The 22,754-nt window shown below is 38.8% G+C and overlaps 2 protein-coding genes across 2 annotated transcripts; one reads left to right on the forward strand and one right to left on the reverse strand.

Moving 5' to 3' along the window:
- Positions 1 to 203: 203 nt before the first annotated feature.
- Positions 204 to 15,336, reverse strand: LOC134657429 (protein phosphatase methylesterase 1). The gene is made up of 10 exons (XM_063513016.1): positions 15,167 to 15,336; positions 8,728 to 8,929; positions 8,198 to 8,307; positions 7,242 to 7,399; positions 6,003 to 6,093; positions 4,307 to 4,372; positions 2,992 to 3,207; positions 1,934 to 2,091; positions 1,199 to 1,263; positions 204 to 308 (listed from the first exon to the last, which is right to left on the reverse strand). Exons 1-10 carry the CDS (start codon positions 15,235 to 15,237, stop codon positions 210 to 212), a joined length of 1,236 nt encoding a protein of 411 aa, XP_063369086.1. The 5' UTR covers positions 15,238 to 15,336; the 3' UTR covers positions 204 to 209.
- Positions 15,337 to 15,677: 341 nt separating this feature from the next.
- On the forward strand, positions 15,678 to 22,590 carry LOC134652577 (zinc finger protein 420-like). The gene is made up of 10 exons (XM_063507746.1): positions 15,678 to 15,848; positions 16,259 to 16,550; positions 16,902 to 17,003; positions 17,466 to 17,519; positions 17,775 to 17,928; positions 19,047 to 19,171; positions 19,783 to 19,902; positions 20,334 to 20,475; positions 21,007 to 21,148; positions 22,357 to 22,590. Exons 1-10 carry the CDS (start codon positions 15,720 to 15,722, stop codon positions 22,576 to 22,578), a joined length of 1,482 nt encoding a protein of 493 aa, XP_063363816.1. The 5' UTR covers positions 15,678 to 15,719; the 3' UTR covers positions 22,579 to 22,590.
- Positions 22,591 to 22,754: the final 164 nt, after the last annotated feature.

The raw sequence follows: 22,754 nt of genomic DNA on the forward strand, positions 1-22,754 counted from the left end.
CGCGAAAAATGGCAGAATGATTTGAATGTCAAGATATCGCTTGGGCCTATCCCTTCCAACGTGTCGGAAGCCCGTGTTGATCGAAGACCCAATGACATGTTTATATTACTATTTTTTTAATATTTTAGTTGAAATAATTTAATAATCTCGAACCGAGTGAGCAAAAGATCCCCACGTGTAGTGGCCTCTCGGTGAGGTTTGAGCGGCCCCTAGCAGCCGGGCGTGGAGGCCAGGTGCAGCGCCTCGCCGGCCTCCGTGGCCTCCGTGACGCGGTGCCGCAGCAGGAACAAGGCGATCACGCGCGCCACCTGACGGAAACACGGGTAAGTTACATCTGTCACAGTCAAACTCGTGTTACGTGTGCAGAGCATGCATGGAAGAAGAGGAAACAACAAAACACATACTCCTAGACTGCAAACAGGTAGAAACATACAGGAACAAATACCTAGGAACTCCGAGCACACTAAAAGAGGCAGTCAGCAACCTGAAAACACTGCTAGGTTTCATGGAGGAGCTGGGGTGGTTAGAGTAGCGCTACCTCGTTTCACGCAAAATAGGCACAATGGTTGTCGATTTGCGGAAAATGCCCAGAAACACTAACTAACTAACTACGTGTGCGGGATGTGTGTCAGATCTTTTGGGGAACGCCCCAAATAGGGATGACACATGTTGAATTTTATAACAAAATTTAGTAAAATAGATACCAAACGAGCAATTTATCATAATAATGTGGATATTAAAATAAAATATTGAAAAATTACAAAGATACAGAACCTGAAAGTTTCAAAATTTAAGTTTTTTTTTTAACTTCCAAAAACGATAAAAGTAAGGGTACCATTCGATTCCTTACATTTCATCCAAAAAAATATTGTATAGCGACTATATACATATACGCAATATTTCGCCGACAAAAACGCTATTTTCTTGTTTTGTCCATACTACAAGATGGGCTCCCGGAGACCTTGACGTCACGTTCCCTTATCGTTTTGTTTAGGGCGTTTCGCGAGTGAAGTGCGACTGTCGGCCTTTGACTACAATTTCTGACTTTTGTGTTCTTTAATTTAATGCAATGGGTCCCATATAGACATTTGATCCTAAAAACAAACCCGATCGATTGATACCATAAATGAAAATTAGTCATGTAGCCTATTGTTTACAAATAGCTACTGTATTGCCGACTGGTGTAAATCGAACGTACCTCTCCGGGAGTATCCTCGTGCACCGCGTGGCCGCATCGCGTCAATACTTGCATTTGGAACTTGCCTGAAAATATATTAATTTTTTTGATGTATTTGAATGATAACTTATTTTACTTGAGATACAATTTAGGAAGTACCTATGAAGTTTCAAGTTTGAAAGAAACTAACACCTTGGCAGATAGATAGACACTAAAACTAAACAATTCCAAACTATTTTCAACTGTAAGACCGTCGGGGCGTCGTGTTTAGTTCAAGTATAAAATTAAACAATGAAATTAACTTTTTCACCTCAGCAGCTCGAACAAGGGTACTTTGCTACTTAAAAACAGTGAGCAAAATCGCATTTTGCTCACTGAGTGAGACAAAATGAGCAAAACGCAATTTTGCTCACCCAGTGGAAAGTGATGAAGAAGGAATACATTTTTCGGGTTCTCTAATATGTTCTCACTGCTGAGGTGAAAAGTTTTGTGAACTCCACGAGATCAAAGTTATTTACATCTCGTGCGCTTTTGAGTCCCTTACTACGCTCAAGATTCTAAATTAGATTCACGAGCGTAGCGAGTGTTCCGAGCTGGTGTTATTATTAGTATAGAATCTTTCGCTTGCACGGGACTCAAAATAATCTAAGAAATATCAAACTATGATCTTTTGTTGTACAAATAACTATTTACGACTTAAATAAACATCAACGGTAAAGAAAATTATGGCGGCTACAATAGAGAGCAGCGTCTCACCTTGCATCTGTCCGATGGTGAGCTCCCGGTCCAGCCCCTCGATAGAGGCCAGCAGCAGAAGGCGCGGCGCGCGCACGGACAGGAACCGCCCCGAGAGCCCCTGGAACCAGCCCGACCAGTAGCGCTCCGTCTTCGACAGGTCGATGCGCCATTTGTATCTACAATGTATCGTTGTCATGTTTTTATAAATATCGCTCGGCAAGCTATTTCCATCAGTAGAATAAGGCGGCAAATTTAAAAAAGCGGCCAGGTGCGAGTCGGACTCGCCCATGAAGGGTTCCGTATTTAGGCGATTTATGACGTATAAAAAAAAACTACTTACTAGATCTCGTTCAAACCAATTTTCGGTGGAAGTTTACATGGTAATGTACATCATATATTTTTTTTAGTTTTATCATTCTCTTATTTTAGAAGTTACAGGGTGGGGGGGGACACATTTTACCACTTTGGAAGTGTCTCTCGCGCAAACTATTCAGTTTAGAAAAAAATGATATTAGAAACCTCAATATCATTTTTGAAGACCTATCCATAGATACCCCACACGTATGGGTTTGATGAAAAAAAAAATTTTTTGAGTTTCAGTTCGAAGTATGGGGAACCCCAAAAATTTATTGTTTTTTTTTTCTATTTTTGTGTGAAAATCTTAATGCGGTTCACAGAATACATCTACTTACCAAGTTTCAACAGTATAGTTCTTATAGTTTCGGAAAAAAGTGGCTGTGACATACGGACGGACAGACAGACGGACAGACAGACAGACATGACGAATCTATAAGGGTTCCGTTTTTTGTCATTTGGCTACGGAACCCTAAAAAATGTAGGCGGGGTCGTCCTCCCATAGATTTGAATTTCGCTTTTTTATACTGACAAAGACAGGGTGGATTTATTAAATGCAAAAATAATCTTAATTTCTCATCTTTATAGTGTTATCAACTTATCGTTCTAAAGGAATAATGGTTGGAATTAAAATGAGGTGCCGGCGCGTGCGGCTCGCGTGCGTTCGTGGCGAGATGACTCGTCACAACTGCGGACGATTCACCTCTGTTGGTATATATCACCTCATGTTGGTGTCCCCGTCGCCGCGCGTGGGCGGCGTGGGCGGCGCGGTCGGCGGCGGCGTGTAGTCGGCGTCGGCGTCGGCGTCGGCGTCGGCGTGCTCGGGCTCCTCGGCGATGCAGTCGGCGGCGCGCGCGAGCGCCATGGGCGCCGGCAACTGCGGCGCCTCCGCCGTGCGCGTCGCCAGCTCGTTCGTCGCGAGAAGGTTCGTCTCGACGCTGCAATAAGATAAGATAAGATAAGATAATATTTTTTTTTGTTTAAAACTTATGCTATCGCTGGACCAACCTGGACATGGACAAGAAGAGCGACTAACAGAGAGGAATGGAAGGTCTTAGGGGAGGCCTATAAGATAAGATAAGATAAGATAATCGTTTATTTGATAAAACACGAGTTATACATAAGATGTCAATATATACAAATTCAGTTCTTTACATGTCTGGCTGGAATTTCAGCATTCAAATATTTATTACAAAATTAAATTACAAATATTAAATAAGCAGTATAGAATCATGTTGAAGAGAAAAAAAATGACAATGTGTACCAATGTCAAATTACTGAACTAAATTATCTCAATATTGTTAATTATAAATAGTTGTATGCCTATGCCGGGAGGCAAGTCGACCGATGTCAACTATGAACTGATTTGATAAATGACAATCAAATTTAATTTAATCTAAATATAAATTTAAATAATGTACTAAATATGTTTGACAGGTCTATTTTGACAAATATTCAATAAGCAATGTGACAAAACTACACATCAAAAAAAAAAAAATGGTCGAAATAAAAGGCTATTTTATTTTATTTGATTTATAAAACTTATGCTAATTTGATTGATACAATGGTAATTATCCAATTTATGCTTAAATACTAGTGACAATCGTGAAAACGTCACATTCAACTCGTCGAGGTCGTCTGTATGTGTTTGCGAATACAGCTGTCGTCCGCATTGTCATAACTGGGATACTGATGAAATATAAGGTACTTCAGCTATTATAGGCATACCTAATTAATCTACATATACAAAGTGTATTTTCAACCCCCATGATGACTTATGCATTTTTATTATACTCGCACATTCTCTCCCAAAACGGTTTTCGTCACATCTGGTTAAATTGATGATAGATGGATGCTGATAAATGTAATAAAATAATAAGAGGCATATTTTGAGAAATCCGTTTTTTTTTTAACTTTATTGTTTTTAAGACGAATGAATTCAAAACGAAAGCCCCTAAAAGGATGAAAATGGGTTTAAAAATGCACGACCTACGCCACCAAAGTTGTGGACGGAGGCTTATGTTTAATAACACTTACTTAACGATTTGGCTCGGCATTGACACCTTGGCAGAATCCACGTTTCTGACTTGGCCACTTCTGACGCTGAAAAAATAAAACTAGCTAGTTTAACAGGGTAACCTACTTGGAAAAATTACTCTAAACAACGTTGTTTGTACAAACTTTTTCTTATTTCTTTGTTTGCAAAGTAATCGTGATCACATCACATCATTGATGAAAACCAATTACAACATTGTTTAAGTTGGTGTAACCATAGAGAAATAAGTAAGACAAGAGTGCTCACTCCATACATCAGTTCAGACTATTAATTTCAGTGGCTACATCTAGCATCGAGTAGCGGAACTATCAGTACTGCTACTTGACAATAGATGTCGCACCGACCGGAAAGTCTTATCTCAACAGCATAAGACTTTCCGGTCGGTGCTACATCTATTGTCAAGTAGCAGTACTGATAGTTCCGCTACTCGATACTAGATGCTAATAGTCTTTTTGGTACTAAAACTGATGTATGGAGTGAGCACTCTATGTATTTTTTTCTCTATGGTGTAACTTAAACAGGCCATTATAACATCTAAATGAAGTAAGTATTTATTTGCAAAAAATAAATAGTTTGGTACAAATAGTGTCTTAGGTGATAAGTGACAATAGGGATGTTAACATGAATCGCGAATATATAATATGTTATGTTTTTACCATAGCAGGGAATATTAGAACGCGGAAAATCATATTTTGCAAATGTAAATATGCGTAATAAATTAATTAAAAATAATCAAAAGTATTTAAAATAATGCCCAGTATCACGTGACTGCAAACGCCAATCGGAGCGCGTGACGTAATCACAGTGGAATCACCAAAGACAAGTTATAAAACCTGCCTAAAGCTTTGGTTTCCTCCGATAGCGGTGCCGTCATATAGCGGCCGTCTCCATACTAAATAATACGGCTAAATATGGGTGTCGTAGTATTTGTATGGAGACGGCCGCTATATGACGGCACCGCTATCGGAGGAAACCAAAGCATAAGTGTCTACAGATTATCGTACCGAAACGCGATCTTGGTGCGGTGCGGCGCACGAGTCGATAGTGTGTAAGGTGGTGCGTTAAGGACGCAGCTATAAGTTAGAGCGAGAAAGAAGGTCGCTGTCCGATGCGGTAGTGTGTTAAGGCTTTAAAAATAATTGTCAGTTGCCATATAAAGAATTTAAAAAAATTACTGACAGCAGTTTGTTTAAAACGCCGTTACGTCATCAAGATCACGTGACAGTTTGGAGCGTTCAGGCGCGAAATTTAAACACGAAACTTATTATACATGTTTTTTTATTCAAAATTAATGAATATATTTTTTTAATATTTTTTTCTGTAATTATTACGTGTCTATCTACAAAATGAAACCAGTTCCAAAAAATTGTCAACATCCCTATTGGTTGCTTATTCTGCTATTTGTACTATACAGGTTGTACTAGCATGTAAAAATCTTAAAACGACTACAAATCTGGTTGTAACTGTAATAGCTTTTATCAGTCATTGACTATTCATCAATTTATTTCTAAATCTACGTACAGGTAGTTCTCTTATAGATTTTGGTAGTTTGTTAAAAAGTTTCATGCATGTTTGTTATCAAAACAGTGATTGGAATACAGTGCAGGGAACACAATTATATTAAAAAAGTATCTAATTATTAAAAAGAAAGATAATGAACGATGATATGTGACGTACCACCACTCGACAGCGTGCTCGATGCTGCGGAAGTGCGTGGGGCGGCCGCGCAGGAAGCTCTGCATGCTGGCCAGCGCGTCCATCGCCGTGCCTGCACCGATTTGAAATACACGTTTAAGAGCCAACAGGAGTGGTCATTTCTCCATACAAACGTACTCGACTGTTTCCTCCGTGGGTTTTGAAGCTAGAGCAATGATTTTTTCAAAACAGATTAATATTGTCAATATCTGTGTCGGACCGTTTTGCTTTTTTTGATATTTTTGTTTTTTAAGGCGCTAGAGCCCTTCAAAAATGGCCAAAATGGCCTAATTGACTATGCCGCAATGAGAGGCGTGCTATTCAAAACTGATATCAATTAGTCAAAAAAGCAAAACGGTCCGACACAGATAATGTCATAATCATTTAGATTTCCAAATTTGGTTACAATTGGTTAAGCTTTGGAGGAGGAAACAGTCTAGTACGAAACCTCGATTTCTGAGATTTTTACGCAGGATTTTTCGCCTTGTCCTTATCGCACTAGTTTTAAGAGCCGCTTCCGATAGCGAGACGGGTATATTTACCTAAAATATTTAAATCTTAGCTCCTGTTGGCTCTTAATAAACATCACACTAAAGCAGACTTGGCATTGGTTCCACCTTCCACCACAGAATAAGGGCTCATTTAGACGGCGCGCGAACTCGTATACGATTTTAGTTACATTGCGAACCATTGAGGTTACATCAATTCAGCCGACCGATCAAATGACGCAATGTAATGAAACTCGGCATGCGAGTTCTCGCACCGTCTAAATGAGCCCTAAATAATAGTATTGGGTATAAAAGATACACTTTCTAACAAAACGCGTCTATTGCGACAGATATGACCGCTAGGTGGCGCAAGCGCGAGCAGGTTTCCGTTCCGTAGCGGTGCGCGGCAACTACTATGGTTAGACACCAAAATTGGTGCGAGCCGCATGTACTTGTAGCGACGCGACGAAATCACGGAGTGAGCCACGCCTGGTTCCACGTCAGTTGGGATCAGAAGTTCCAGCTTCTAAATCTGGCAGGGTCGCCATGTGATGCATTGAGGGACACATTTAGAAATGGCGCTGTTATAGTCATGTCAAGGTTTTTAAAATTAGGATTTCATTGTTAGTTTCGAAACACTTCATAAAGTCGTAGACGTCGACTAACTACTGGAGATTCCATCATCGACTGCCTCCCCACTAGGGGGGTAATCCTTACCCGGGTCAACCCTTACCTTCTACAACGTCGATGACGGCGATACCGTGGACATAGGGCTCCAGTGACGGTAGTAATGCGGCTCGGACCGCCACAGCGCCACCCATAGAGTGCCCCACTAGAACTATGGGGGGTAATTCTTCGCCAAACAGCTTGTGTAGAACTTGTTCTACGTCCCTGGTTGAGAATTAAATAACAAAATTTATTTGCAAGGGCTCCAAGTAGGTAAATTATATAGTGTCCGACCATTCGATCTTGGGTTAATCAACTTTTTCTTGTCACACGTTGCTATAGTTACGGTCTCCTGATTCACTCTTAAAATTCTAGGTTTTTTGTATTTAAATGAACCAAACTTGCATTTTATGGTAGTTATAAGACCTTTCCATAATGGGACATCTACTGAGCATGTCAGTAGAACATGGTACAGCAGTTCTTCTAACAATCTATGCTACTATTGTCGCCTCGCTTTAGTTTCATCCGAAACCAATCAAAGGAAGGAAGGACTTCAGTTGGACATTAAAATTTTAATTGGAGTGCGACTAACGAGTTTAAAGAGTACAAAAATCTGAGCTAACACCTAAAATACAGTTTGATTAGCAGATTTACTAATCATCCTGCTTTTGTATACATTTTGTACTAGAATAACAGATCGGTTGGTCAAATTAGGCTGTAATTTTAGCATGGGATTTAAAAACAAGATTTAAACTATTAACAGGACACTACAAGAAATCAATTCCTACTTTTGCTATTAGCCATCATGCCCATCATTCATTAATTTTTTTAATCTAAATTATGTAATAAAATAAAATTTAAAAACTTAAAAGCTGATCTAGATGCATCAATGCTTTAATATATGGCTTATACATAATTCTATTTAATAGCACAATTGCATGAAATCAACGTCACAATGAAGGTAATAAGTAAATAACAACGACACCACAAATTAACATTATGCTCACAAAAAATCATGCTTACTTCACTAAAGTATCAGCGCTGAGATCGTCCGGGTTGTCAGCCTGTGTTTCTCCGTGCCCTCTGATGTCCATGGAGATCACTTGGCAGTGGATCATGTTCGTTATTTCTTCCTGAAAACAGAGTTATACACAACTTGTAAGATTTTGCCATCAACAGATGGTTTTTACACGTTTCATTTTCTACTCAATCATATTATATTATACAATAAAGTGTTATCAATTCAGGTAATTGTGTATGTATCTGTTACCTAACTATAGACAAAATGATACCTAGGTAATCCAGGTTTGCTAGTTAGTAATTTATCATAAAGAGTGTAGTCTGTGCGGAAAGAGAAGAGTCGTGGAATGTATGGGGCCCAATACAATCCACAACTCTTCTCTTTCCGAACAGACTCTATAATAAAATTATATTATTGAATGGTGTGTTTTTACATCAACTGTTTTATTTGAGTAAATTTATAGACAATTCATTCAAAGATACAAACATTGTTTTGACTAGGTACCTACAGTTATATTAAAACTGAAACTTACTGTGAAAAGCGCCCAGCTCAAGCCAGAATACCCTCCGCCATGCAATGTCACCAACCGAGGCCTGCTTGAGTGGTCCGGCTCTGGTGATAAATACACCCTGAACCTTCCGCTTTCCGTCTCCACGTCCACATACTTCTCAAAGTACTGCTGCCACGGCACAGGGCTATAATCCTTACGACGGGCCATTCCAAATGGAGCCAGTCTGAAAAAATTGCATTTTGAGTTAAAAAATTATCAATACTCAAAACCAAATTTTTGTAAACCAAAGCTATTCTTGCACATTACTTATTTCAGGATGTTAAATGTCTGATCTGATGTATGTTATTACGTCCCAGAATCAATAAAATAACACAATGTAATAGTTGACTGAACTTACATGCTTGACTCTTTTATTACCATGATTATATACTATGGAGGTACAGCTACAGAGGTTTTCAACTTTAATTAATTAAATTAACTGAAAGCTTATACTGAAACCCTAGGTGGTTTTTAATCTGTGAATAGTTACTATAGTTCAATAAAATTACAGTGAAAATGGTTGAGCCAATTACAAAACTTATGGCTCAATTTGATGGTATCAATTCCAATCTGAAGGTTGTTCCTTCCATTTTCATATTATAACATTTATAACTTTAGAGATAAGGAAAACGCCAAATAATAATAAAGTATATCTTTATTCTATATAATCATAAGACTGAAATACCGGCTACTAGTAAATAATAGACGCGTTTTACCTACCATTAAAACGCATATTAATTTACTTACCTTATTCGAAGCTTATTTAATTGGAGATAGGCAGCACGTTTCCCGCCGGGTATTGCTATCTCTTTCTATACCCCTTCCATGTTTCTCCCTCCACCTGGCAGTGGGGATGACATTGGTTCATTCCCAGATTTTAATTTGTTCTTCATTGGATCGAAATTAAACCAGGCAGAGTTTACTCATAAGCTTCGAATAAGGTAAGTAAATTAATATGCGTTTTAATGGTAGGTAAAACGCGTCTATTAATTTGACTTGACCGTTATTCGAAGCTTATTTAATTGAGACATGTTTGTTATCGCCTGGTGGAGGAATTAAGATGCCAATGTGACAAGGGTTCTATAAAATGTATACCACTTGTGGCATGAAATCATTTTTGCTAGATTGTTTGAAAATAAACAAGAGAATTATCAAACTTCAATTTTTAATGAAGGGTTCATACGATGATACATGGTATAGTTTCAATAAATGGATTTTTAAAAATCATCAGAGATATTGTAATACAAACATAAAGCAATGGCAATTAAGATCTCTTGAACACGACTAGCAAGTATTGCTACCTGAACTTCAATGGATTAGTACTTCGTAATCAAAGTAAGATTATTACAATTTTAAAACCGTAAGGGTTATTAGAGTAATCAACAATAGTTGACACCAAATTTCTCAATCAAAGTTTTTGTTAACACCAAGTAGTCCTAAATATGTATAACGATCAGAATATCTTTAGGACTAACTAATATTTATTAGTTATTTTTTAATTAGATCTAATCAACTGCTGCAAACAAATTTGATATATTCATTGGTTTATTCAAGGAGGGCGCAGGCATAACCTCACGTCTGTAATAATTTTTAAACGTGTTTTCAGAGCGCCAATTACCTCGTGACAGAATATCTTCTACAGAACAATTATCCACCCAATTCTTAGAGGCTACAGCAGCACGAATGCTTCCAGGTGTTGCCGTTATGCCTGCCTCCCTAAACACGGATTTAATCCAACCTGCAATCAGAGCACGCGATGCAACTTTAACATCACCTCTCAAAGAAATAAAGAGGCTATTACAATTCGCCGATTCTCTTCTACCTTTTAATAGCGAGACTGTTTGTTTAATCCAAAAAACAGGCTCAAGATTTTGACACGACTTATTAGCAAGTAATCTCCACCCTGATTGTCTGTAATCCGCGCAATCAGTTTTAGACCCGAACATAGGCCAAAAAATTATTGAACCATCCGAGAATACGCAGTGATTACAATCAATATTTAGCAACGTAAGATCGTGTATTCTTCTGCCCGAGCAGAGAAGGAGGAGCAATGCAGTTCTTCTGCAAACCTCAAAAATATTGTCATGGTTAATTTTAGATTTTCTAAGATAATCAATCAGGACTTCCACATTCCAAATCGGAGGTTTTTTATCTATTGGATTTCTTAATGCTATGGATTTTAACACATGCTTAACAAGGACATGAGTACTTAATCTTTCCGCAGACTCCGCATTACAAAGAGTCGATACTACAGATTTGTATAAAAGAATTGTCTTGTAAGATAATTTGTCAATCAAATAAAGGTCAGTTAAGTATTTGGCAACATCTGCACCCGAAGGTTGTGTAGTATTTACTTTATGCTGCGTCGACCAAACTACCCACTTCTTCCAGGCTGTATTATACGTCTTGCGTGTAGAGGCACGCCAAGAGGATTGAAGAAGGGAAATTTGTTCAGAATTCCAGCCCGTTAGACTTTCCGACCACCCCCACACTTCCAGACTTCTAGCGTCATCTCGTGAACATTCGAGGGCGGAAGATTTGTGGTCACGTCCAGTAAAACCTTGTCTAGGTGACGTAGAGTAAAGGGTGCGGCTATGGCACGAGCCTTGAGATCCGCACGCCAGAAAACACGGTGCCATCGAGGAACTATCATCAGAAATGTTCCTGAAGCTTGGTTTAGGTGAGCCAGCACCTTCGGTATCAAGTACGGGGGTGGAAAAATCCATGCCAGTTCGAAATTCCAAACCCTTGAAAAGGCGTCGTGAAACAGGGCTTCGTGATCGTTTTGGTCTATCGATACATAGTTGATTACGACATGAGCTCTCGCCGAAGCAAACAGATCTATTACTGGTACTCCCCACTTGGAAAATACTCGCTCCGTGCATTCTGGAAGAAGATGCCATTCCGGAGGTGCACGCAATCTCGATAGATGATCCGCGTGACTGTTGTACCTCCCCGGTAAGTAAAACAGGCTTAGTTGGATCTGATACTGCTCCAGCAATTGGAAGACTCCGTACGTTAGCTGTAAGAGAGGTGTTGACCTTGTTCCTCCCTGATTGCGGAGGTAAGCTATAACAGTCTTGTTGTCGCTCTGAACTAGGACCGTCGAGTGAGACAGGAACTGACAACGATCTTCCAAAACGTTTAGAATGGCAAGCATCTCCTTTTGATTGCAGTGCAACTCTTTTTCCGCACTCGTCCAGAGACCCCAGAGAGACTGATAATCTAGTTGCGCTCCCCACGCAAGATCTGATGCGTCGGTTGTCAGAAAATGAGACGCAGGTGGTACATGAATTGGAGACGCGCAAAGACAATTGTTCATCCACCATACTAGATCGTCCCTCGCATTTTGAGGTATCGCATATATCCTTTTCGAAACTTCTGGTATCCGATTTAGGAGATTTAATAAGGCTCGATAGTTTAGCCTTCCCAAGTGAACCACGAAACTCGCAAAGTTTAGGAGTCCCACCAATTTCTCCAACTCCTTCCGGTTTGTCTTGTTGGTGTTTAACATTTGACGTATCTGCGAGATTAACTTGGGTACTTTGTCTTTCGGCAGATACTTCTGATTGGACCACGGGTCCCAATAAACGCCCAAATACACCAGACCTCTCTGAGGTTTCAGGACTGATTTCTCGTAGTTGACTATCCATCCCAGTGATTCTAGTCTTGTTAGGGCTATGTTTACGTGGTTGACAAGAGTCTCTTTGACCTGGTGGGCAATCAGGAAGTCGTCGAGGTATACAACTACTCGTATATCCTCCTTTCTCAGCGTTTGTGCAATCCAGTTGGTGATTGACGCAAAAACCTTGGGCGCTGTGCTTAAACCAAATGGCAAACAGGTCATTTCTAGTAATTCTTGCCTGTAGATAAGACGCAAGAATCTTCTGTGCGCTTGGGCAACTGGTAGATGAAAATAAGCCTGCGACAGGTCTATTTTGCACAACCAATCTCTTGGTTGAAGAAAATCCGGTATGCGATGAACGTTTAATAAACTGAAGCGTTCTGTCAATACAAATCTGTTCAGGGCCTTTAGGTTGAAAATAGGACGAGCAGTGCCGTCGCTCTTTGGTACGAGAAAAATTGTGGAAAGAAAACTGGCTGAGGGCTCTGCCACTTCCAGTATACCTTGAGTCTTCATTTGATTGATAACAGCTGTCATTTCGGTCGAGTGTGGGCACTCGTAGTTGCTCTGATGAAGACTCGGATAAAGGAGAGGCGGTTTTTGTATGAACGGTATGCGATACCCTTTTATTATCCGCAACAAGAAGTCTGGAGCGTTCATTCCTCTCCACATGTTGTAATAATTTGCTAAACGGCCGGCCCTGAACTGTATCGAGTCAATATCTCCTTCGCTTGTTCTGTCTCTGCCCCGCGGGGGAATGAGGGCGCTTACGTCCTCCTCGACCTCTTTGCTGATAGTCCCTTGGCTGACGGTCTCGAAAGGAGGACCCAGGAATTGGCCTTGTATTAGAGCGAGCAGGATTGTATGTATTTTGATACCCTTGCGAAGGGTACGGATGATGGTAGCCACCCCGCGAGGGTGGAATATTATTATCAGAATAGCCATAATTCTCGTAGTTATTACCAGCAGCATGTGCCTGATTATAGCGAGTACCCTGCGAGAGTACTTTACGAGGTGCTGGCGGCGCTGCACCCTGCGAGGGCGCGCTTGTCATCTTTGAAGGGCCTGCTTGCGAAGCAGGAGTCTTAGGTAATGGCCAGAAACATTTTCGTACACCGCCATATTTTTCGATTGCAGCCGTAAATGCCTCAGCGTTAAACAGTGACGTTCCTGATGGAGGAATCTTACGTAAAGCGGATTTAACCAACTTATCTTTGACATTTTTTGTGATTCCGTTACGTCGCATTTGAATCACTTCCGCTCTGTGGCCACATATAACCTGTAAAAAATCTTCAGAAACCTTGTAGTAATCACCACTGAGAAAAACACTGTTAAGTTTTTCACGAAGAGCCTCGTGTACAATTTCCGTGCTCCCCTGGGCCCAAGTCAGCACATCCTGCACGGCTGCGTGTAAAGCCTCCTGCTGTTTTAGCATACAGTAGGTTAATGCACCGAAAGCCCTATCTGCCTGCACTAAGTGAGGATTCTGATCATACTCTCTAACCTCGTCGTTAGTTTCTAAGTCAGTATAGCCTGGCGTGTGATTATACACTTTTTGGATCTCTGCATAGCGTAAATTAAACCATTCGTTATGATTCAACCGTTGTATATCACACAATAGCTTTAACTCACCTTCTGACGTGCCTGGCATAGCCGGTTCTTTTAATTTGGTACCGAGTCCAAAAGCAAACGGCTCTGGTTCCACGGGCACAGGCGGTGCCTGGTCTGGTTCATTTTCCACATAAAGATCTCGACTGCAATCTGAAATATCTGAAATATTATCGTATGGACGAACACATTCGTTTAATCTTGCTATTTGTGCCTGCAAGCTGTTAACGAGTTTTGTCAATTTAAGTAGCTCCTTTTTTGTGCCCCCCCTCTTCTTTGACTTGCGGTGCCGTCTTCGCCTCGGGCCTGACTTGCAGGAGCTAGTAGAACTGCTGCTACTCGATGAACTGGAACTGGACGACCGGTCACGATTTCGTGTAGGTTTTGCCTGAGAACCGGCTTTGCTACACTCTCCCTTAGTATCGTCCATGACTCTAAATAAAATAACCGTATTAAAATGCTATTCAATAAACAAAGATCGAACGGTAAAACCGTTTAAGAATTTTATTATAAAATGGAGGGTAGGTACATTTTTCACGGCAAATAATTAAAGATCCAGTATTTAATTCTTTACAGTTATTACTTATATCACTGGAGGGTAGAATACATAAAAGGTATTCCAAGTAACTATCCAATTCAAAATGGATATAATTTGCATTAATTGATCTCAAAATGTTTAGAACTTACGTGTATTGTTGCACACAATAAATGTAATTCGGTATTAGTAGATACTATACCGTAATAATGACAACTTAGTGGACTTAACCGTCGCGCTTGATATCCAGACTACGAAATAAATTCCAATCCTTTGTTCTGGATAATATTTTTGAGAGCGCGACCAACCGCGGCGGGAAACTAGACGCCAATGAAGAACAAATTAAAATCTGGGAATGAACCAATGTCATCCCCACTGCCAGGTGGAGGGAGAAACATGGAAGGGGTATAGAAAGAGATAGCAATACCCGGCGGGAAACGTGCTGCCTATCTCCAATTAAATAAGCTTCGAATAACGGTCAAGTCAAATTAATAAAATACCTATGGTAAACATAAAATAGTAACAAAATTGCCGACTGCATTATCATAATACGATCCTAAGCTAAGTTCCATAATTATGCTATTTCCCAGCACAATCAAACACAGTAATATTATAATACAAATCAATTCATAAATGTATGAAATTATAATTACTTTCCACTTGCTGATTTTGGACAACGGGGCGGCAATTTACTCTTCATTATGGTTTTCTGCAGTTCAGACATGTGTGTTTAGTGCAATTTTATGTACTAGTGTATAATCGGACAATTATACCAGAATATATTTTATTATATTATTTTATTAGGACCTAAATAAAAACACAAATAACACAAATGCACAATTTACATTTTTTTTTCAATAATTGTCAAAGTTAGTGATGTGGTACTAGCTTAACTTTACGATAAAGTAACAATGATCGATACGTATACGTAGCAATCGTATATCGATTAATATCGAAGCTTAACATTTCCGTGTAAAACCGGAAACAAGACGTTGATCGTAACGTAAGCACTAGGGCTGTCAAAGTCAAGTCAAAGAAAAAGTGTCAACCTCGTCGTAATTGACGTCAAAATACTGTTTGTGTCGAGGAATAAAATGTTTTATAATAACAAATATTATGAATATTTCTCTTACCCATACTAAACATTAAAATTTATTGGAATCTTAATTCCCAAGTACATAAAAAAAACTGTTAAAAGTTACAGCAATGGACTTTACAAAAATGTGTCGAATTTGCCTTGAATCTAACAAAACAACATACGATATTTACACCAGCTATTACGCTAAAAGAAATACCCTGTACTGTGAAATGCTGTCTAACTGCACTAAGCTTAAGGTACGTATATATGATACTAAAATACTTCTTCGTATGCTTGTTGTCAAGGGATGTTTGTGTCTCTTAATTGCAGAAACGTTGAGTTGATTGACGATCTATTTCTGTCCCGCGAGTTCAGTTCGCTAGCGAGTCTTAACTGTTTACGTTATTTACGGTTCGGAACCAAAATTCAGATGTAGTTTATTTTACTTTTTTATAAAATTGTATAATAAGGTAAACATACTAGTGCTCGACATGATAATGCCCAATAGATGACACTCTACTGTCACCTCTATTGACAATGACTTAAGTTTCAAGATGACATGTACTGGGACCGCGTCGAGCACCAGTACGTTTACCTTATATGTTGTAAATATAACATAAAATTGATAAATAATAAAATAGAACATCATAATATTTACTATTTTTAGCCTACCAAAGATGATGGTCTCCCCAGCTTAATCTGTAAGGAATGCAGCCGCCAATTGAAACGATCATATGCATTTAACCTGAAATGCGAGATGAGTGACAGCAAACTAAGAAACTATTTAGAAAACATAAGTGATATAAAAGATGAAGAAAAATTCGAACTAAAAACTGAGGCAACAGAAATAAAAAATGAAGATGATGTGGATGTTAAAGATGAGGTGGATACAGTATGCGATGTCATTAATGAAATTTTTGAGAGCACTGAAAATGATTTAAAGGATGATATTAAACTTGGTATGTATAATGTATATAGATATAACTCAGAAAAAATGAAAATGGCACAGAAGTAGAACATAGTTACATTAACCGGTTGACCACCGAATATGTTAACTGACGTGGCTACGGCCCAATATCAACTTTTGTACTTTCCAACAAGGTTCACGATGACGCGCCGCGCGTGTTAGGCGTGGCGTCCAAAGGGTTAAAAATAATAGAACAACTTACAATTGCTCTGACTCTGTGAGCTTAGTGGTCACGAAATAAATAAACAAAGTTGGTTTTTGCATTTTCTATTATTTTGAAATTAACATAAACTCATTAAAACATTGGACTATTCCCATAAATAATGTAAATTGGACATTTCAGAAGTGAGCTGCAATGAATATGGCAATGGCAATGACAGTGGATGGGATGCAGATGACGACAACATGCTTCTGGGAGATTTACAACTGAAGAAAAAGGATAAAGGTATTATTAGTATATCAGTTAAAATTGCAAGCTCAATGTGGAGAAGATCAGCATATAAAATGTATTACAAGAAAGACTGTCATAGGGCAAGAACTTTATATTATATTTTATTATATTATTATTATGTATATTAACTAATACACTAGCAGCTGAAAGCTGATGCGTGCATATCACTGCACTTGTTTTTTTTAACGATTAATGTTCATTTTGTTAGTTGTTTTAAGTGTTTGTCTAGTCTGTTTTTGAAACTGTTCACTGAAGGAGCACATATCACTGCTTCTGGTAATTAATTCCACTCGCGTACGACACGGTTTGATAGAAAGTGCTTCCTAGGATTGCTTGTGCTGGGAACTCGAATAATCTTTAAGCTGTGGCCTCTTAGACGAACTTGCATTTGTATTTTCTGAAAATAATTTAATTTGTTCTAATACTTCTAATAGTAACATTCATTTTATTTTGTAGATTTTACCATAGAAGAAGAGAAACCCAAAAAGAGAAGAGGACGGAAAAAAAGGGGTGAGTACTAAACAGACAGACACTTGCACAAAACACAACACTAATTAACATTGGTACACAAAACAGTTCTTTACCTATAGGAAAACCTATTAGAAATGTGTCAGGCTTAATTACTTAGTTTTTGATTCGACCCCTATGGGGTTTTTAAAGACATTTCATTCACATTCCACATAAAAAAAACACATTATTAAAAATTGGGTACAGAACCCTTGAAATGCCAGTCTGACTCGCAGTTGACCGGTTACTTGTTTCCAGTGGATTTGGAGCCCCAGCTGCCAGAGAGCAAGTTGCCGCACCAGTGCGACATCTGCGGCAAGTTCCTCAGCACCAAGAGCAACCTGAAGGCGCACAAGATCTGCCACACGGACCTCCGGCCTTACAAGTGCGGGGACTGCGCCGCCACATTCAGGTACTCATCCCAACTGTTGGGTAGCATTGTCACTACACCTAGTAGTCCTAGTACACCTTATAAAACAAAGTCCCCTGCCGAGTATATCTGTTTGTGTGTTTGCGATAAACTCAAAAACTATACTGAACGGATTTTCATGCGGTTTTCCCCTATCAATAGAGTGATTCTTGAGGAAGGTTTAGGTGTATAATTTGTTATGCGAAGCCGGGGCGGGTCGCTAGTTAAAAATATGATTTAAAGGAATGGTAATGTAAATATAAAAATATTTAGTTATTATATTTTTATACATTATATTAGCACTCTGGATGCGTGATCAACTATAGTTCGTTTTTAGGGTTCCGTAGCCAAATGGCAAAAAACGGAACCCTTATAGATTCGTCATGTCTGTCTGTCTGTCCGTCTGTCCGTTTGTCTGTCCGTCCGTATGTCACAGCCACTTTTCTCCGAAACTATAAGAACTATACTGTTGAAACTTGGTAAGTAGATGTATTCTGTGAACCGCATTAAGATTTTCAGACAAAAATAGAAAAAAAAACAATATTTTTGGGGTTCCCCATACTTCGAACTGAAACTCAAAAATTTTGTTTTCATCAAACCCATACGTGTGGGGTATCTATGGATAGGTCTTCAAAAATGATATTGAGGTTTCTGATATCATTTTTTTCTAAACTGAATAGTTTGCGCGAGAGACACTTCCAAAGTGGTAAAATGAGTGTCCCCCCCCCCCCCCCTGTAACTTCTAAAATAAGAGAATGATAAAACCGAAAATTGGTTTGAACGAGATCTAGTAAGTAGTTTTTTTCTAATACGTCATAAATCGCCTAAATACGGAACCCTTCATGGGCGAGTCCGACTCGCACTTGGCCGCTTTTTTAGCATTAGAAAAAAGGTAAACAATCTTTAGGTGTCTTTTAATTGAAAGACATTTTTGAAAAATAAGTCACGGCAAATATATAACAATTATGAATCATATACGATTATTTACATTCTTTTGCTTTCATAAGTAATAGTTACTGATTTTTAAAAATCCGCTTTTAATTAAAAGTCACGTCAAGATCGCGTAGTCTTTTTCTAATGCTAAAAAACGAACTATATCGATAATTTGAATGTATTTCCAGAGGTTACAGCGCGCTGTTCCAGCACAAGAAAGTGCACACAAGAGAGACTCCGTACCACTGCGAGTACTGCCCGAAGCAGTTCAGTAGACGCACTGGTCTTGTTAACCACATCCGGATGCACACAGGTTTGTTACTCAGGATACAGACAGCATCAAAAGTACAATCTACCATTCACTGATACCGTAACAAAAAGAAATATGTCTCTATATATAGAACAAACTGTTGAACAAACTGCAGATACTTTTGAACGCAAATTGTCGAGATATGTCTCTATTAGGAAGAGTATTTGAGGATGGAAGATACTTTTCGTTTCTGACTGTACCTTATGACTTATGATAGTAATGATACCCTGACGATGTAATCTTTAATTGGACTCCCGATACGAGTAAATCTGCATATCAATGCTCAGCCTACTGACTCCTGAAAACAAACTACTCTGCATTATAAAATTCTACCAAAGCACCCATGTGAGATTTCATAGGTACCTTCAGTATCTCGTCACAGTGACAATAATATGATCCTTAGCGGTTTTCATATTGATTGTCACTGTGACAAAGTACGAAGCAATACCTTAAAAGATATTATCTTTATAATGTAGGCAATTATTTATTTAATACAAATAAAAATTAAAACTTTAAATTGAAAAAGACAAGGTACGAAGTGGCACAGAAATCAAATTTGTATGTCTGACTTCATATCTTGTACAAAAATTACATGTTAATATTTATATTTGTAGGCGAGAAACTGTATAGCTGCGATGTATGCTTCAAAAACTTCGTGCAGAGCGCGCAGCTCTCCATCCACATGAAGAGGCATAAGGGGGACAAAACTTACCTCTGCCAGGATTGTGGGAAAGGTAATCGAACATACAGAACATGTATCTTTTTTGTGACATAATATTTAAGAGAAAAAACGCTAGCAATTTCTCCATTAAATGAAAAATTATATAATCTTTATTTATTATTTTTGAAAATCCTATCTTGTATGCCTGGGTTACAATTTAATACCCAAAAAAATCCAGGGAAGTTTTAACTCACGGTGTAAGCAAGTGTTGATTTTGATTTGTTTTGTAATTGGATACCTTCACAGTAAATGTAAACTTTTCCTAATTGAAAATAATTTATTATATTTCATCAACTATCACAAATACTACGAGCAAGACCGTAAGCCCTACGGTAGAAGCTTATACTCTTAAAATAAATGGTGGCTTGTTTTTAAAAGATCTCTTCAATGTTAAATTTGGCTTACTTATTTGAACAAAGCGTTTAATATTATTTTGTTTTTCAGGATTCCCTATAAAGGCGGACTTGAAAGTCCACCAAAGGATCCACAACGGGGAGAAGCCCTACTCTTGCCATCTCTGCACCAAGACGTTTGCGACCTCTGGCAACCTCTCCATACACGTCAGAATACACAATAAGGAAGTTAGGTCAGTTGACATTCATGTGTATGTCGAATAACAATACTTTTATAAATGGACCTGTAGGTTGACACATTCACAATGGGGAGGATTCTTATAATTTTGTTCCTAAACATTTGCGACCTCTGGCAACCTTTCCATACACTTCAGAATACACAATAAGGAAGTAAGGTGAGTTGACATTCATGTGTATGTCGAGTAATAATACTTTTATAAAAGTGGACCTGTAGGTTGGCATATTCACAATGGGGAGAAGGACTCTTATAATTTCTGTCTAAATCGTTTGCGACCTCTGGCAACCTTTCCATACACGTCAGAATACACAATAAGGAAATTAGGTGAGTTGACAATTGACATTCATGTGTATGTCGAATAACAAATACTTTTATAAAAGTGGACCTGTAGATTGACACATTCACAATGGGGAGGACTCTTGTAATTTCTGCCTAAAACGTTTGCGACCTCTGTCAACCTGTCCATACACATCAGAATACACAAAACTAGTATATTTTTATATATTTTTCTTTTGTATTAATAAAGGTACCGCTGTAAAGAATGCAACCGCGGCTTCGTGACGTGCAGCGCCTACAACGTGCACCTCAAGCGGCACAAGGGGCAGAGGGACTACCACTGCGAGTGCGGCAAAACTTTCTACACGTCCTCCGCTCTGAAACAACACAAGGTAATGCCGGTCTACAACCGCATGTGGCTTATAACCGTGAAGGCTGTAACAGACGGGCGTACCGAACCGTGACAGATAAGATATGTGACGTTCCACGGTAAAAGGTATATGGCCGCTGGCGCTTACGTCGCATAGCGCCGCAATAATATGGGAGCTGCGTTAATAATAGCGTAAGCGCCAACCGCCATAAGGTACCTTTATCCGTGGGACGTCACATATTATTTATTGTATAACTGTGTACAAAGATGTTGACATAATACAATTAGGAACCAACAGTCTATCCATCACGGACGTACAATATATTAATGACTAACCTATAACTAAATAACAAAACGAATACATGCATACACTATTATCATAATCGTCAAATTCTTTCATGCTGTAGAAGACTCTACTAATAAGCCATTTTTTTAATGGTTTTAAATTGTTTACTTTCAACAGACTTTATTTCAACAGGCAACTTGTTAAAAACTTTTATTGCTGCAATGTAGGCACTTTTATCCATATAAAATACTTTGGTCCGGTCAGCATATCTGTTACGCGCTCTCACTTATAGTTGCGTCTTTTAACGGATGTACGGCGGACCACTTTCCATACGATCGGAATGGACCAAGGTCGCAATCCGGTACGCCCGTCTGTTACAGCTTTAAAACGAACCACTACGTTCGTTCGGTATTGCGTATTCGGGCGGTAATAATGCTCGAATTTTTTTGCGGTAGTCAATGACTACATTGTTCTTATACTTATCAATACACGTTATAGAACAAAGTCCCCCGCCGCCTCTGTCTGTGTGTATGTATGTTCGCGATAAACTCGAAAACTACTGAACGGATTTTCATGCGGGGCGGCTCGCTAGTACTTTGTATGACTACAGCTTGCAACAAATTGCAAGCGTTTTTTTATACTTTTCCGACTAAGTAGGTCCAATGAATTTAACCAATCAATCAAATGCCGCTATGTATGAAAAATTGTATGCAATGTGTGCGGAGCCGTTAAATGTTAGTTTTATTAACCTGGCTCCATGTATGGTTATAGCATAAATATACATGTTTTTTTTACCTGTGGCCTATTGCATAATAAAAACACGCTAAAGAAAATCACTACTTAATAGAAAGTAAGGTATTAACTTGTATTTTAGTATGCAATAGGCCCTTGCTATCAGTTTACTCTTCCTATCTCTGTAACTAGATCCATTTGTACTATTTTAGGTAGTACACACCGGTGAAAAGAAGTACCAATGCAAGATATGCGACCGCAAGTTCTCACAGACGAGCCACCTCAGCCGCCACTTCAAGCGGGACCACGCCAAGCCGAACATGCCTTTACCGTCTTCAGACCATTATAAGCTAGTTATAAGCAATGACGATAAGTCGTTTATGTTTAACGTGTCGGTCAACGCGAGTCAGGGGGTGAAGTGTGAGGGGTCGTAATGATACTAGAAGTTGTCTAATTTAACCCTTAAATGCATTATGATGTATATCTTTATCGTATATTTTGATGGCCCGTGGCTCAACATGCATATATTATTTTTTAATTACTATGATTCTTTTCTTTATTTTTCCCACAATCTATACAACATTACCCATCTATTTCAATTTATTAGGAA

This window comes from Cydia amplana, chromosome 1 (genome assembly GCF_948474715.1).
Source record: "Cydia amplana chromosome 1, ilCydAmpl1.1, whole genome shotgun sequence".
NCBI lineage: Eukaryota > Metazoa > Arthropoda > Insecta > Lepidoptera > Tortricidae > Cydia > Cydia amplana.

What these genes read in the sequence shown, in the direction of transcription:
- LOC134657429 (XM_063513016.1), bottom strand. Translation starts at nt 15,237, where the DNA reads ATGTCTGAACTGCAGAAAACCATAATGAAGAGTAAATTGCCGCCCCGT. An exon ending in CGTCATCGACGTTGTAGAAG is followed by an intron (nt 6,094 to 7,241) that starts GTAAGGGTTGAC and finishes AAATCGGTGCAG; the next exon opens with GCACGGCGATGGACGCGCTG. An exon ending in GACGGGGACACCAACATGAG is followed by an intron (nt 2,092 to 2,991) that starts GTGATATATACC and finishes GATACATTGTAG; the next exon opens with ATACAAATGGCGCATCGACC.
- LOC134652577 (XM_063507746.1), top strand. Translation starts at nt 15,720, where the DNA reads ATGGACTTTACAAAAATGTGTCGAATTTGCCTTGAATCTAACAAAACA. An exon ending in ACTGAAGAAAAAGGATAAAG is followed by an intron (nt 17,004 to 17,465) that starts GTATTATTAGTA and finishes TTTATTTTGTAG; the next exon opens with ATTTTACCATAGAAGAAGAG. An exon ending in CCACATCCGGATGCACACAG is followed by an intron (nt 19,172 to 19,782) that starts GTTTGTTACTCA and finishes TTATATTTGTAG; the next exon opens with GCGAGAAACTGTATAGCTGC.